General features: G+C 35.4%; 1 protein-coding gene across 1 annotated transcript in view; it reads right to left on the reverse strand.

Annotated features, from left to right (window-relative positions):
- Positions 1-16852, reverse strand: part of LOC129256695 (histone deacetylase 6-like) — a 117048-nt gene that overhangs the window by 45940 nt on the left and 54256 nt on the right. Inside the window, exons 23-29 of the mRNA XM_054894860.2 lie at positions 14983-15008; positions 13252-13356; positions 11014-11209; positions 10635-10709; positions 4272-4331; positions 2664-2753; positions 1134-1305 (exon numbers count right to left, since the gene is read on the reverse strand). Coding sequence (XP_054750835.2) covers positions 1134-1305; positions 2664-2753; positions 4272-4331; positions 10635-10709; positions 11014-11209; positions 13252-13356; positions 14983-15008 — 724 coding nt within the window. The remainder of the gene's footprint in view (positions 1-1133; positions 1306-2663; positions 2754-4271; positions 4332-10634; positions 10710-11013; positions 11210-13251; positions 13357-14982; positions 15009-16852) is intronic.

Raw genomic sequence — 16852 nt, forward strand, 5'->3', positions numbered from 1 at the left:
GATTAGGGATAAACAATGTTGGTAAGATTGAGAATTTAAAAAAAATCGCTTGAAGATTGAATAACGAAATTCCAGTAAACAAAAATACTGGTGAAAAAGTAAAACATTACTGTACAAGCTGTTACTTTCGCGTACAGAATTTTTTCGCAAATCGCGGGGGTCTCGACATTTTCGCAGGTTGTTAAATTTGCGATCGGAAGATGTACGAAACATTTCCACAGCATTTCAAAGAAGCAAAACTAGTGCAAATCATGTGCAAACTTATACTTCTAAAAATCTCATGCTGATGTTTGTTTTGTACATATATATGTCCCAGTAAAAACAGTTACAAAGTAAGGAAAAAGGTGGCTTAAATTTGGTGGGTTTTTTTTACCTTTAGATCTGAAAATTCATTCTGTAACAGTTTGATCTGTAATCCATAGGGTTAAGCAATCTTTTGAATTTGTGTTTGTTAGATTCGTTTCTCAAAAAATTGGTAAAAGTGCAAAAATGTTGATTTTTTTTTGTGAACAGAATCTTCACCTCTAAAAGCTCTGGTCATGTGACTTATGAATATTAATGAGTATGCAAATAGCTGCCACTACGTGTGTAAAGAGTCAATCAGATGACAATAAAATTAAATGATTTCATGGAAAATACATTGTAATATTACAGTGAGTGAATAAATATTGATAAAATTACGTTAGAAAATAGTTCAGGCTCTGATTTTGTTTGAGAAATAAAAAAAAGTGAAATTCTAGCTAACTTATTGAATCACTAACTAATTTCTAAACCTTATTTTTTGTACATATAGAGGTGCATATTTTAATTTTCTCTTTACAGGATATTTTCAATGGCAAAGCTTTGCGGTTGGGAATATTGCCTGACTAATAGACGTATCAATATTTTGGCGTGTTGTTAAATTCGCGGCCGATCAGCAATTCGCGAAATCCGAGAAAATAAAACCCCTGCGAAAATAACAGCTCATAAAGTATATTGATGCAACCAAGCTTTCATGTACTATAAAAGTGAGAAAGGGAGAAAAGAGATAGAGGGAGGGGGGATTGGGAGGAGAGAGAAAATAGGAAATGGAGAGAGTAAGAGGGATGCAGCGGGCAGGAAGGGGACAAATAGAGAGAGAGAGAAATATTTACCTTTATCTTTCATGGATGACCAAAACTTCTGATGAGACTTGGCAGCATCATAGATTGCTTGCATCCCACAGCATGATGGAATACCAGGTGAAAGGTCAGGACACGGATCACCTAACATGATGCGGGTGCACATCGCCATGGAAACAGCTATGGAATGCAAGTTGTAACCTCCCTGATAAATGAATAGGGAAAATATTTTTATAACTGCATCTCATATGCAGTGCTTAATAGGAAAAACTATTTGAAAAAATGAATAAATGAATAAAAAAGTTTGCAATCTTATAGATCAAACTATAATCAAAGTATTCTCAGCTTTTTAAGAAACAAAATGAACACTTTTTTAGAAATAAATCATGCTAAAATATTCATTCAAATTTAAAGCATAAACTTTGATTTTTTCAACAAAATACAACTTGAAATGGTAGAGTTTCATCAGACAAGAGATGATATATCAGTAGTGCTGTTATCAATAGCCTCTTAATCGCTAGTCTTGTCAATAATCACTTGTTTTTTTGCCACTTAGCGATATCGATAACCTTTCTCTCGTTGTCCATAATACCTGCTACTATGTAGGGACATGACAGTGATATTCCGCAATTTTACGGAAACGGCCTTTTGAAAGTTGCTTTTCAAACGGAAAATCACAGAGAACGCATTTTTCCTCAAAATGCACAGAACAGCAACAGAAATTACTACAAAATCTCATGACAAAATACAAATACTTACTTGACACAAAACACAATCTCACCCCCACTTCGCTATAATCATGACAATCAAAACATCATGACCGCACTCGACTCCATTTGATCGTATCGAAAACATTCACAAGCGCAAGTTCAATTTTAGCAAAGTACCAACTAACGTAGAATGCAGCACACAGCCGAGTGTTGCTGCCCTCACCTTTCAAAGATGTACAGCAAGATATCAAAATGGCGGATAGGCGAAAGACATTGACTGCTCAGAACGATGTCCAAAAAGCCCAAAAATTATCAATAAAACTTCATCCAACCCTAACATAATGCTAATAACATGAAAGGTGAGGGTGTATTAATGCTAAATATGTTTGTTCAAAGATGTTATGTAATCCTTTACATCTGAACGCGGATTTTAAAGCGTCCTTGGTACAGTGGCAGATACAGATTTTGGCCAACGAAAGTATGTGACATCGCTATAATGCATAAAAAATGAGTATTGATTATGTTCTTTGGTCGATAGTTATCAATATCGGTAAGATATTTCTAGCGATATAAGAACAGAGAATTTTCAATTTTTCATACTGATAACAGCTCTATATATCAAGGATAGTTATCTTATATGATTAACATACATACAGTAGATGTATAACACAAATGTTAAACTGTCATAACTTGGTAACTAAATACATCTAAAAAAAGTCAATTCACAGGATCATTTTCAAGGAGAAATGTGACAAGGACTCTTTGTAAAAGGATAATCTAAAAAAAAAGATATGATAGGACAAATGAATAATTTGAATGACATTGTATGTATATTTTTCTACTGGAATCATACCTCTAACACAGTAATGACACGCCCACCAGCGAGACTGCTAAGCATATGGGTCATGTGACCATAGCCTTCTGGTGATACCAAACAATTCCCCTGTGATTGAAAAATATGAGTAATTAGTCACATAGGCATTTCCATATATATATATATAAATATATATATATATATATAGAAACAAATGAAGACTTAATAGAAACGCCGTAAGGAGGAACTCTTTGATTTATATATATATATATATATATATATACATGTATATATATATCTTTCTACATCTGCATTTAAGGCGATTTGTTTTGGTCTTTTTTCAATGTTCGTAATGCGCCTTAACGCCCTCTACCTTCGACTTAACGTCTAAATGTGTATTATAACGGAATAACCCATTCATAGACTTCACCCTTACATAGGATGTATGCATATATATATATATTCACATATATATATGTGAAAGAAATGAATGAAGAGAACAATGGTAGGCGTAGCTTAAATCAAGGTTCCCCAGAGCTATCTGCCCTTTTGGAATCTATTTATCTGACGGTCAATCGGATCGGGGTCGCCCTCCATCTCTGTGATCTAGTGTTTAAGGCACCGGCGTTTGGGGCCTGGATTCGATTCCCGGCAGAGACATTTTTTCGGCATCACCAATTTATCCAAAAGGTCAAATAGCTCTGGGGAACCTTGATTTAAGCTACGCCTCCAATTGTTCTCTTCATTCATTTCTTTCACATATTTAATACAAGAGTTGCCAAACCTGTTGTATATGTATCTCTTGCATTTATATACATATATAAATCGTAGATTTTATACATAAAATCTACGATTTTTCCTAAATCTACGATTTTATTTCTATGACATTTACTAAACCATTTGTGATTATTTTATTCCATATGGCGAAGCAGACATTTCTATTTTATATATATATATATATATATACACACATATATATGTGAAAGAAATGAATGAAGAGAACAATGGTAGGCGTAGCTTAAATAAAGGTTCCCCAGAGCTATCTGCCCTTTTGGAATCTATTTATGTGACGGTCAATCGGATCGGGGTCGCCCTCCGTCTCTGTGATCTAGTGTTTAAGGCACCGGCGTTTGGGGCCTGGATTCGATTCAAGGCAGAGACATTTTTTCGGCATCACCAATTTTTCCTAAAGGGCAGATAGCTCTGGGAACCTTGATTTAAGCTGGGCCTCCCATTGTTCTCTTCATTCATTTCTTTCACATATTTAATACAAGAGTTGCCAAAGCTGTTGTACTTGTATACGTATCTCTTGCATTTATATACATATATATATATATATATATATATATATATAAAAATCGTAGATTTTATATATATACATATATATATAAAAAATCTACGATTTTATTTCTATGGCATTTACTAAACCATTTGTGATTATTTCATGCCATATGGCGAAGCAGACTATTTCTATTTTATATATATATATATATATATATATATAAAATTCTCACCAAAATGGCAATATGATAAACAAAAAAAAATCTGCAAGGTAAGATTGTATACATGTTCACAATAGTGTAGGATATAACAAGTTAAAGTATTCCTCCTCTCAGGGAGCATAAGACAAGCAATAATGACACTTACCAGGGGATCTCCCTTTGCAGCATCAAAACCAGCAGAAATGAAAACTAACTCTGGGTTGAACTGAAGATTAAATTATATCAAGGGGAAGAAAAATATATACATTAGAGATTAAAGTAGACTGAAAAAAAGGAAAAAGAAAAAGAAGAAAAAGAAAGAGATAAGGAAGGCAGGGTAAAAAGGAAAGAGAGAATGCAAAAGTGTGGAAAATAGAAACTATGGAAGGTTAATGGGCAGCACAAGAGATTAGGAATAACAGAGATGCTAAATTTCCAGTGAACAAATCGGTTATCATAAGGCTAACAAGTGGAGCGCCTCTGGCAGTCTCACCTGCATTGCGCATTTCAATTTTGCAGCAATGCTGATTTTGAAAACTACTATAAAATAATTATTCACAAAAAATACCATTCATATAATGATACAATACTACATTGATTGACAATAAATGACATTTGACCTTCATCATGCGACCTAAGACTTGTCAGTGATACTTGATTACCTCTATATCCACATTTTATAAACAATATCTATAAACTTTAGAAGTTACGACAGCGATCTAATAATTACCTCCAAAATGGCCAAAGTTCAATTACCTTAAATGACCTTTGACTTTGGTCATGTGACCTGAATCTTGCACAGGATGTTCAATGATACTTGATTACTATTATGGCAAAGTTTCATAAACTAGGTCCATATACTTTCTAAGTTATGATGACATTTCAAAAACTTAACCTTAGGTTAAGATTTTGATGTTGATTCCCCCAACATGGTCTAAGTTCATTGATCCTAAATGACCTTTGACCTAGGTCATGTGACCCAAAACTCAGGCAGGATATTCAGTAATACTTCATTAACCCACTGAACTAGAAAAACGTGGAATACGTGTCCCTATTCCCAACGTACACAAAGCCGTGCGGCAACGAAGAGCATCGGGCTTCACGCTCGACTGAGCGCGCCGCCATTTTGCTAGGTCAATACTGGCTGGTCGAAATGCTGCATGTAGGCAGATGGGAGAAAGGAACGCAAAGAAAGTGTTCATTGTGCTGTTTAAAGATTTAGTTTGCTTTGTTACATCATGAACCATATGTTATTGAATACTTTCATAACTGAAAATGTTGATTTAGTCACATTTTTGTATTAAAGGGGAGTAAACATACAGACATGAAATCATAAAAAAACTTGACCTTTTTCACGCGCACACTGTGACAAAGAAAGGCCCAGCAACAGATATGCTTTCTGAGTAGGCCTACAATTTGTCTGAACAATAAAGGCCTACTAGCTGGTTGCATTTAAAAACAAATTATTTTAACGATTAGAAATCATGTCCCTTTTCTCTAGCTTTTGTTTAAACCTCCCATTCAACTATTCATCTCATCTCATTTTCTCTATTTTCCTCTTCTGTCCATCTCTCTTATCCTCCCTTTTCTCCATCCCCTTCTATTTCTTCAATTTCTACTTTCATGCCCCTCTCTCTCTTATTTCTCCCCTTTATATCATCTCGATCTCCCTCTTTATTATTTTTCCTTTCTCTTTGGCTTCTTTCTCTCTGATTTTCCTCTTCTTTCTCATCTCTCTCTCTCTCTTACCTTCCCTTTCTATCTATCCCCCTTATATCTCTCTTTTATTTCCCCATCTCCCTTATATCGAGCCCTCTTTTATCTACCTCTCGTCTCGCCTTTCTCTCCCTCACCTCTTTCTCGTTCCTCGTCATTTCCCCCTTTCTCTCCCTCTCTCTTTCTCTTTGATCTCCCTCTTCTTTCCATCTCTTCTCGTTGATCATCTGTTTCTTTTTTTCTCTCACCATCTTTACCATTTCGCCTTTCTCATTTCAACTTTTTCTATATAAATTTTGAGTAAATATTCCCTTCCCTCCCTTTGTTCAATCATCAAATAACCAAACAGATGACGAAGCAGAGACAACAATAAATCGATAACTAAACGTTTGCAAGTTCTGCGGGTGATTTTTATCCTAACCCAATACATTGCAAACGAGCTGGCTTCCTGCCTGTGTGTGGCAGGCTCTATGCATGTAGGATCGGAGCAGATTCTTAATGGTGCAAACAATCTCACAATCATGATAAACAGTTTTTCCACCAAAATAATCACAAAATCGGCGGGAAATTTTTATGATCATATAATAGATTCTCAGATTACTGATTTAATAGGAGGAACAAGTTTTTTTAGTTTTCATATATAACTGGATCTACATGTAGTTGTTTTAGCTTTTGTTTTGAGTCTTGTTGTGTAGGATGCCGGCGCTGTTTCCTCTAATTTGTAAGTTGACAATGTTTCACTTTGAAATTTTATTCATTTCTAAACCACTTAGTTTTTCAAAATTTTAAAGATATATCTAAAAAACACCAAATATCATTATCATTTCTGTTAGATGATTGGATTGCTTTTGTTAGCTTGAAGTTTAAACTTTTTCCTCTTTCATTTTTATCCTTCATCCTTCTATCCTTCCTGCTTGTTTTTTTTTGTTCCATCTATCTTTCAATATTTCCTACCTTTCTTTCCTGATCCTTTCTGTGTGTTAATTTTCTTTCTTTCCTTCTTTCTCTTATCTGCCCTTTTTATTTCCTTCATTCTTTCTTTCCTTATACTTTTATTTACTTCCTTCTCCATTCCTCACCTTTTTCTTTTCGTTTTTTCTTTCCTTCCATTATTTTTTTTTCTCTCCTCCCTCTCTTTCATTCTTTATTTTATTTTTCCTTCTAATTCTTTCCCCTTATTCTATCTTTCTTCCCCCTCCCTTCCTTCCTTCCCCCTTCCTGTTTTCTTCTTTCTTTGTTTCTTTCTTTCAAAGAATGAATTTTTTTTTCTTTCCTTCATTCTTTGTTTCCTCCTCCTTTTTCTTACTTTTTCTTTCTCACCTTTATTCGTCTTTCACACATCTTCCCATTCTTTCCTTTTCTTTCTTTCTATATTCGATGAATTCAAAGAATGACGGAAACCTTTTTTCTCTTTTATTCTTTCTTTCATCGTCCTTTTAATTATTCTAACTTTCTTTCATTTTTCCCCTTCATTTTTTCTTTCTTCTTTATCATTTCATTTCTTTTCTTTCGTCTATTCTTTATCTCCTTCATTTTTTCGTTCACCCTCCCTTCCAATTCTTTATATTTTTTTTTCACAAGTATAACACTGTGTAGCCTTCTTTGATGATCTTTTTTTATCGATTGTCCCGTATTTCATTTTGTGAAATCTGGTCACCCTGATTTTAACCTTTTTTTTAAACTACATTACCAGGTCCCAATACATTGTGCATATAGAAATAGGTTTGTACATGATTGGCTTAGTGACATTAAAATACACTTTGCCACACTAAGTACATCAGTATTAATTTTATATTTATAGAGAAAACATATTGCATCTTGCACATACTTTCAATTGCCCCCAATTGCCTTCTACGGCGCGTTCTCGAACAATTGACCTAGCAAAATGGCGGCGGTCACGTGACTTATCGAGTTCGCCGGCGATGTTTTGCTTGGGTGAACACGACTTCCACCTATTTCTAGTTCAGTGCATTAACCTTATGGCCAAGTTTCATGAACTAGGTCCATATACTTTTTAAGTTACGCTGTCATTTCAAAAACTTAACCTTCGGTTAAGATTTGGTGTTGACGCCGCCACCGCCATCGGAAAAGCGGCGCCTTTAGTCTCACTCTGCTTTGCAGGTGAGACAAAAACCAGTAACTTGGAGACAAAATCAGTAATTTGCAACCTGACACAATTTTTTTCTATACGATGGCAAGCGGCTCCTGCAAGCAAGTGCGATAGCACAAATGATGATCATACCCACGTGAAAGTGTTCTTTCAAAATACTTGATGACCTCCTTCACAAAATCTTGACAATGATATGTACATGTATGGGAGCTCACTGTATGATCTCAAGAATGAAAGATGGTAATAATCTATACCAACGAACGTAGAGGGCAGCAACACACGGCAGTGTTGTTTTTAGGAAGGTCCACTTCGCTCAGATTTTGTGACCATTTTCTCCCAGAGCACTTTTTTGGAAGATTGTAGAGTTGATTTTTTTTCGTTTGTTAAATTTTACTATATTTTATTGATAATTAAATCTCCAAGAAAATATGCTAAATAACATTATTTTAGTATATTTGTATTTTTAAAAATTGTAAAACAAAAGGTAATCATGATTCTTGTAGTTTACATAGCAATAAAAATACATAGACTGATGACATTTGTGTTACCGTTCTTCTGCTTAATTTTGCTGCCCCTACCAAATCTACACAAGCTAACGCCAGAGCCAAGACCGTGATGTTCTGGTCTGGCCGCGCCGAAACTTCCCCGGTCACCTGTACCTCGGTGCGCGTACTGCGCTGCGTGAATGATAATGCTGACTGCACTGCACTGGCATGATAATATCGACGCGACTTGACTTAGCTAGATATGGACTTGAAAGGTATAGACTGGGTCTGTCATTGATGTGGCACTATGGCGGATGAGCAACGATAAATATTCAAGGTTAGAATTTTAATTTTCACTTACAGTGTAGATTGTAGTCTGAAAATCTAAAAATAATTATGATATATCCACAAAACCAACCCACATTTTGCAATCCATCAGGCAGGATAGAATACGACCACTAAAACAGTAAAGCCAAGTCCCAGTCTAACGTTGTGGCCCAGTGGATTAGTCTTCGGACTTTGAAACAGAGGGTCGTGGGTTCGAATCCCAGCCATGGCATAATTTCCTTCAGCAAGAAACTGATCCACAGTGTGCTGCACTCAACCCAGGTGAGGTAAATGGGTACTGGTAGGAAGTAATTCCTTAAAAAGCTGTGTGCGCTATGAACGCCTAGCTTAGCCGGGTAATATACATGTAGGAGCGCCTTGAGCACCTAACAAGGTGGATATGTGCGCAATATAAATACCCTATATTATAATATTAGACAGAAATTATCTGGTTCAGTATCGAGCTATGTATATTCCGACGGGTCTTGATTTGAGACGAACTATCAACGGGCAAAGGTCTATGTCACATCTATTATTTTCATTCCATAATTTTACAAAAATTTGTGTTAGTATATGCATGCAGCCCACCGTACCCTACCTCAGCACCGACCGGCCCAGGGCGCCGGCGCGCGGTCATGCCAGTCATGGCGCTTGTATACTCTCAAGAGGCGGTGCTGAATTGTGTAGGCGCATTATGGTGCAGCAAAATTTAGATGAAGACGTATCAACCTCACGTAAACTTGTTATCATATTTATATGCAAAGTCATAAAACTGTTGTCACCACCATGTAATATTTTATGAAAAATATAGGAACAAGCATTTCATATTTTTAAGCATGATATTTGATGTAAAACATTTCAAGCAAAAATAATGATAAAGAGGAAATGAAAATAAATCAACTCTACAATCTACTAAAAAAGTGCTCTGAGAGGTTTTCGGTGGTCACAGAATGACTTGGCTAAATCCGGGTGAAATTAGCAGACTGGTTTATTTATGACAGAATATTATCCTGTTTTACTGAAGATGTACAAAAAAATGTGACAGTAATTTAGTGATATATTATTTTAAGAATGTGGTACATTATTATTCAATTTTTTATATATTTTTTGTTTTTATTGTTTTAATCTACTATTGTCATAATCTATTAGTTTACCTCTATTTTGCTGTCACTCCGTGAGTGTATTGTATCGGATCATGGTTTCGTTGGCATGACTACCAAATTGTTCGCGCACTTCATTTATATGCGCGTATCGAGTGGACCTTCCTAATAGCAACATGCTTGTGTGTTGCTGTCCTCTACATTCGTTGATCTACACTAAAGCACCCTAAAGCTGGGCGTTGTGGCGTGCGCCTGTAATCCAAGCTATGCGGGGAAGTTACAAATTGATGCAGAGGTTCGAGCCCTGGTCACGTCTTTCGGATGGTGACGTTAAAGGTCGGTCCCAGACGTAAATAATCATATCTGATTGATACACGTCTGACAAAACTCAAATACACACACACACACACACACACACACACACCCTAAAGAAGAACTATTATGAAAAAAAAATAATATTCACTACTGCACCTTCTTTGTAATCATACTCTAATAGCAATGCCTTTGTGAATAAATCTATGATTTAATTCAAAACTCTTGATTCCTAACAATTGCTTCTTCTTTGCTACTCTCCATCTTTTTTTTTATAACTTAGCTATAATGAATCTAAACTCCATTATTTTACTTATCAATTAGGATGACGTAAAGCTTATAAAAACGTTTGATAATACAATGAGCTTCTAGAGCAATGCAGAAATGCATACTCCAGTGACATAATGTGCCTCACAAACGATTTAAGCTGAATGCATAAAATATTTATGAACTTCTAGCATCAAATAAATGATACATACCTGGTATGCTAGAGGCATGATGATATGATGAAAAGCAGCTATGTATTCAGCATCACTCATTAAGCCTTTATTACCCTGGAGAAATAGATGGATAAACATCAGCAAACTCAGCAAGATAATAATAATAATAGTTCATATTTCTATGAGATACAAAGCACTTAACAATTATTTCTCAGCAATGACAACAATAATAAAGTGAGACACTTTGTTGGAATATTTAATTTGTGCATCTCGCCCAATGCTTATCTGTGTTGGAAATTAACCATTTATTCAATCTGGTGCACATCTATCAGATGACTGGGTCATATAAGCATCAGAATATTGTTGATGAGAATGAGAGAACAAGGGCTAAGATTCAATTACAGGTGTGCTAACTTACTGTATTCCATGCAATGTTGACGTTGTATCCTTGTCCGTCACCTTTTCCAACTTGATCTGCTGCTCCCTCTGGTCCAATAGGAAAGAACATACCATTATCATGACGATGAAGTGAGATGTAGAGAACTGATGGGTCACTCTCAAAGATTCTCTGTGTTCCGTTACCATGGTGAACATCCCAGTCAACAATCAAAACTCTGCAGTTAATACAACAATCAAAGGTGGGCTATGAAATAGGAATTTGATATGACATGGACTCACTCTTTAAACCCTTCTCCTTCATTGAGATGGTGATACAGTAATTAAGGCATGACCCTATTACAAATATTATTGCATCACATCAGTATCCTACATTATCAAATTTATCTTGACCCAACACTAAAACTCAATCACAAATGCAACCTTAAATGTCCAATGACACAAAAACCATCTTATTTTGGATATATATCTATTCTTGGGTAGTTTTACTTGAAAAATACAAATTTGCCATCGGTTTCTGTGTACGACAAACCGGTGTTGAGTTATTCCATGGAAATTAACTTCAACGGGAACGCCCACTAAAATTTTTTTTAAAGTCGGCCGATCGACCTGTCAATCATTGTGACGTCATCGAAAGAAAGCTTTCTCAGCTGAGCAGCCGGACCCCTAGTTATTGCACATGTTTCTCGTGTAGTTGCTGTTTCGACCGAGCTCATCCTTAACAGATTTTTTAGATTTTTATGAGGTTTTGATCATGGCTGCAGCATCGTCATCAGCTGCGTCTGATTCTTCAGACTTTGAAGATTCAGGTTCTGAATATTATTCCAGCAATTCAATTTATTTACTTTGAATCCACACGTGCAACCACAATAGGCACTTCACGCTCCAAACGTCAGCAACACTCAGCAGATTCTTCCCCTGATGTCATAATTGTCACGTGATATACAAAACCAAATCGGGCTGAATTTTTTGTGGGTGTGGCAAATTTGGCTCAATTTTCAATATGAAACTGCCTTTGAACCTAATGTGGGATGTTTTTTTGGGGTAAAATTTTGATGGAATCGTTATTAGTAACCACTAAGCTAATGAATAAATCAGCATCTTTGCTGTATTTCATAGGACCTTTAAGTAGATCTGCCTTGCTCTCCTAATGAAAGGGGCATGTTAATATTCCATCCCTATACATTTTTAACTCACTTGCAATGGCCCATGAAAACTGCCAGAAAAAGGTTGACATGATAAAATTTTCAAGGAAATCAAGAATTAAAAGTATTCATTAAAAAAAAAAATTTAACTGATCTGGGCCCTGTTGCATGAAAGTTGGTAACTTAGCCATCCAATGGTACCGCTGATCAGCAACCAAACAAAATCAAGGATTCCGGATGTGTTACCATTGGATGGTAAAGTTAACCTACTGCCAACTTTTATGCAACAGGGCCCTGATATATACAAATGAATCTAGTTGGAGTTGCAACTACACATATTACCCAAGGTTAAGGAGATGATTATCATGGATTCTCATGGCTCTTTCTCATCATCATGATGAATAACTTTCTACACTTCCAAAGAGTAAATCAGAGCCAGGGTTCCCAGCTATTCAAAAAACAAAATTCCCTGATTTTTCCCTGATGAAGTTTTTAAAAATTCCCTGGTAATTATTTAAACCCATTCCCAGTTTCCCATGTTTTCTAAATTGTTGCAGTGAATTACACATTTTTGTCAGTATAAAAACAATAATGTAAAACTAATTAGTACCACCATAACCAGTCATTCAATGGATGTTGTTTTGATATGCAACAAAATATATCAGAGTCTGACTGACTACCGTGCTTTCGACTTTTGGGCCGATCAAAATTCCCTGATGTTTTCCCTCATTTGAGGCTTTTTTCCTTGATTTGAGGTACTTTTTAAATCAAATTCCCTTATTTTTCCCTAACTGGAAAAAAGTAAAATAATTTTCCCTGATGGGCTGGGAACCCTGCAGAGCTATTTCACATACCAGTGTAGCATTTAAAGCCTATTCTCTTTATATTACTTATTTCTCATGGGGTGAAGGCAACTTGTAGGTGATTTGTGTTACATTAAATTGTCCTGCATTTTCTCCTCAAAAGGGAAGTGTCCTGTGCATATTGTATCATTTCCTTTAATGGAGAAAACTGAAAACATGTACTAACATTAAAATCAACCAGAATATTGTTTTATTCAAGGTTCACTATGTACTATCAAAATATATATTTAAATTCTGAAACCATATAGATACCTTTTAACACCATATTTATTGTGAGCATATCTGGAAGCAATAGCAACATTGTTGAAGAAGCAGAAACCAGATGCAGTCTCGCTATCAGCGTGGTGGCCTGGTGGTCTATCAAATCAATCACACACAATGGTTTTATTTGGTGGTCTATCAAATCAATCACACGCAATGGTTATATAAAAAAAATTTGGTGGTATGAAAACAAGTTTTGCACTTCTCAAAATTTCACATAAAAATCTACAGATTTAGCCGGGGTTTCAAAGTTCAAAGTTTATTTTCCTCATTTCCATAAAAACACACACACAAAAAAACAATACAGCATATGGAAGCGTCGTGGTGTAGCGGTTCTGAATCTCGCCTTGTAATAAGAGGGTCATGCGTTCGAATCGAACCATGGCCTACCGTCCTTTGGCAAGGCGTCAATCCACACTTTGCCACTCTCCACCTAGGTGTTAAATGGGTATGCAGTAGGATGCCAAAGCCTATGTAGTATGCCTAGCAATTGAGTCTTGGAACTCTTCTTGGAATGCTCCCCAGGGAGTGGAGAAAGTGCATACATTGTGTGCAGGCATGTGAGGATCTGATGACCTGGGTAATATATCTGTAAGGCGCTTGGAGATGTCGTTCCGATGTATTAAGTGCTATATAATATTTGATTATTATTATCAAATCATAACAAATAAAATGTATATATAAAAGGATTGAGTAAGGTACAAGAATAACTCAGTAGACAGGTGTTCTACAATCATAGAGAATACAAAATACATTATAAAAATGTAGTGGGATCAAGAGAAATTAATCAAACTTAAAAGATTAACCCCATTCTTAGGTGGTAGATTAAAGTAGGAGACAAATAAAGTAAAAAAATATTAATAAAATAAAATAAATAAAAACACATGAAACAAATTAGAACAAGCCAATATGTAATCAAATTGAATTTAAAGGTCAAGTCCATCCCAGAAAAAATGCTGATTTGAATAAATAGAGAAAAATCTAACTAGCATAGCGCTGAAAATTTCATCATAATCGGATGTAAAATAAGAAAGTTGTGACATTTTAAAGTTTTGCTGATTATTCACAAAACAGTGATATGCACGATTCAGTGTCATGCAAATGAGACAGTTGATCATGTCCTTCACTCACTATTTTTTTTTCATTGTATGAATTATACAATATTTCATTTTTTACATATTTGACTAAAAGGACCAACTTGACTGAACCATATAGTAATCAAACAAAGCTAATTCCACATGTTCAGGGAGGAATTAATAATTGTTTCACTTGACAATGAGGAGAATATTAGAATATTTCATATTTTATATAATGAAATACAAAAATAATAGTGAGTGGATGACATCATCAGTCTCTCCATTTGCATACTGACCAAGATGTGCATATAAACGTTTTGTGTAATTAAGAAAAATTTTAAAATGTCATAACTTTCTTATTTTACATCTGATTTTGGTGAAATTTTCAGTGTTATGTTCATTGGATTCTTCTCTTTTTATTACATAGTTCATTAAGAGATGGATTTGAGTAACAAAGAAGAGAAATGTAGCAAGGAATTATAAAATATTTAAAAAATTTCTCAGCAAACAGAAATCTTGTTATTTCTTTACATTACATTAAATGTGCATTTAACGATGAGTCGAATACCATAGTATCATCATTTTGATTATCCTGTTCAGTTTCTTTAAATGCATTGATATATTCAATATGAATAAAAACACTTACCTAACAATTCCAACAGCATTCAAGACCTATTAACAAATGAAAATTAAAAAAAAGGTTAAAATAGACTTTAAGTGACAATTTTCACATATATACAACCAGACGTCTACAAGATCACCTGCGACTGCAGCAAAGTCTACATCCCAACTCAAGAAAAACAAACCCACCACCTATGCAGCGACTAAGACAAGTCAGCCATCATCAAACATGCTCAACAAGAGGACCATCGCATTCACTGACCAGTATAAAAGCCACCTCATCGCCACCATCCGTCACTGGAGCACCAGAAGAGTCTGAGAAGCCATCCACCAACACAACCCCAGTCTTCACATCAACAGCATCTGGCACCAAATCCCTCACCACCGCCCTACTTCCAAGTTCCTACCGATCTTCATCCAACTCTGCGACCAATACACCAAGCACCAGTACCAATCCAACACGTAGAGAATAATCACTCCTGAAAACGAACAGTCATCCTGCCCGGAACGTTAAGTCTTTTCTCCGGCTCCTGCTCTACAACTCCACTTGCCGACTCAAGCCAGCCTTCTCTGATGTACTCTAGCCTCTCTCACCCCTCTAACTTAACCAGCATTCTACTCAAGCCTCTCATCCTGCCTACTACTCAAGCTTTCCACTGCTTCTGGTTTACAGTCCTTTTAAGGACTACACTCATTTTCCAAAGATACTTTGTAACCTCCACTTTCTTGCCTCTGTTTCACTTCTATCTCTATCCACCTTCATAGTCCATACCAGGACTTTACACACATGATGTACTGTAAACCACTTCCACAACTGTTCATACCACCATGCAAATCATTAAACATAATCTCCTCTCATTTGTTTATTCTTAGTACCTGAAGAATTTGAAAGCGCATATTTATTCAGTTATATTAAAACGTACAAAAACAGAAAGTAAACGTTTTCTTAAATGAACGTGCATATTTGATCTAAATGATAAAAAGTGGGAATCTTATTGCTCATTGGAATTTCAGTGTACAATCCATGTAGCATTATTCAATATAAGGTTGTGAAAAATACTGACTTCCTTTTTTAATTGAAATTAGTTTCAGAAAACAAATGCACCTTTTTTAGGAAAGAAATTGGAACTGTTTTGCATTTATATTCTGAGTGCAGGCATGTTAAAGGGTCCCATGACATTTACTTGAGCGACAATTGCTCCGCTATAAATTCCACACACTAATTGAATGACCAACTTCAACTCTAGATTTAAAAATACCCTTTCCTAAATGTAACCCTAAACCTAACATAAAACCCTGTTGCAACCCTAACCCTATATACTAAGACGGAATAATGCCCAGAGCAGTTTTTGCTGGACCAAATAACATGTCACCATTAATAACATTTGGGAAAGTTAGATAACTCAATTAGGAACAAAACCAGCAAGATAATAAAATTTTCTTCTGAAAATTAAATATTCAGATTTATTGGGAACAAACTGTACTCTCAATTGTATTGTAGTTATAGTAAGAAAAAATTAATATGATTGTAACAAATATTCCTGATTTAGTTTCATTAAATCGTCAATAATGAATTAATCATCAAAATGAGATATACATTGCAATCTAAATTAAAACAAGTGGAACGCCTCTGGCAGTCTCGCCTGCATTACGCGATTCGATATAGCAGCAGTGCTGATTTAAAAAAAAAAAAATATTAAATAATTATTCACAAAAGAATACTATGTCCATTGACCCAACATGACCTTTGACCATGATCATGTGACCTAAGATGTGTGCAAAACAGTCATTCATACTTGATTACCCTTATGTCTATGTTTCATGAACTACATGTGTAGATCCATACACTTTCTAAGTTATGATGCAAATTCAATAAATACCTCAAACATGACCAA

The sequence above is a fragment of the Lytechinus pictus genome, chromosome 3, assembly GCF_037042905.1.
Source record: "Lytechinus pictus isolate F3 Inbred chromosome 3, Lp3.0, whole genome shotgun sequence".
In the NCBI taxonomy this organism is placed as follows: domain Eukaryota; kingdom Metazoa; phylum Echinodermata; class Echinoidea; order Temnopleuroida; family Toxopneustidae; genus Lytechinus; species Lytechinus pictus.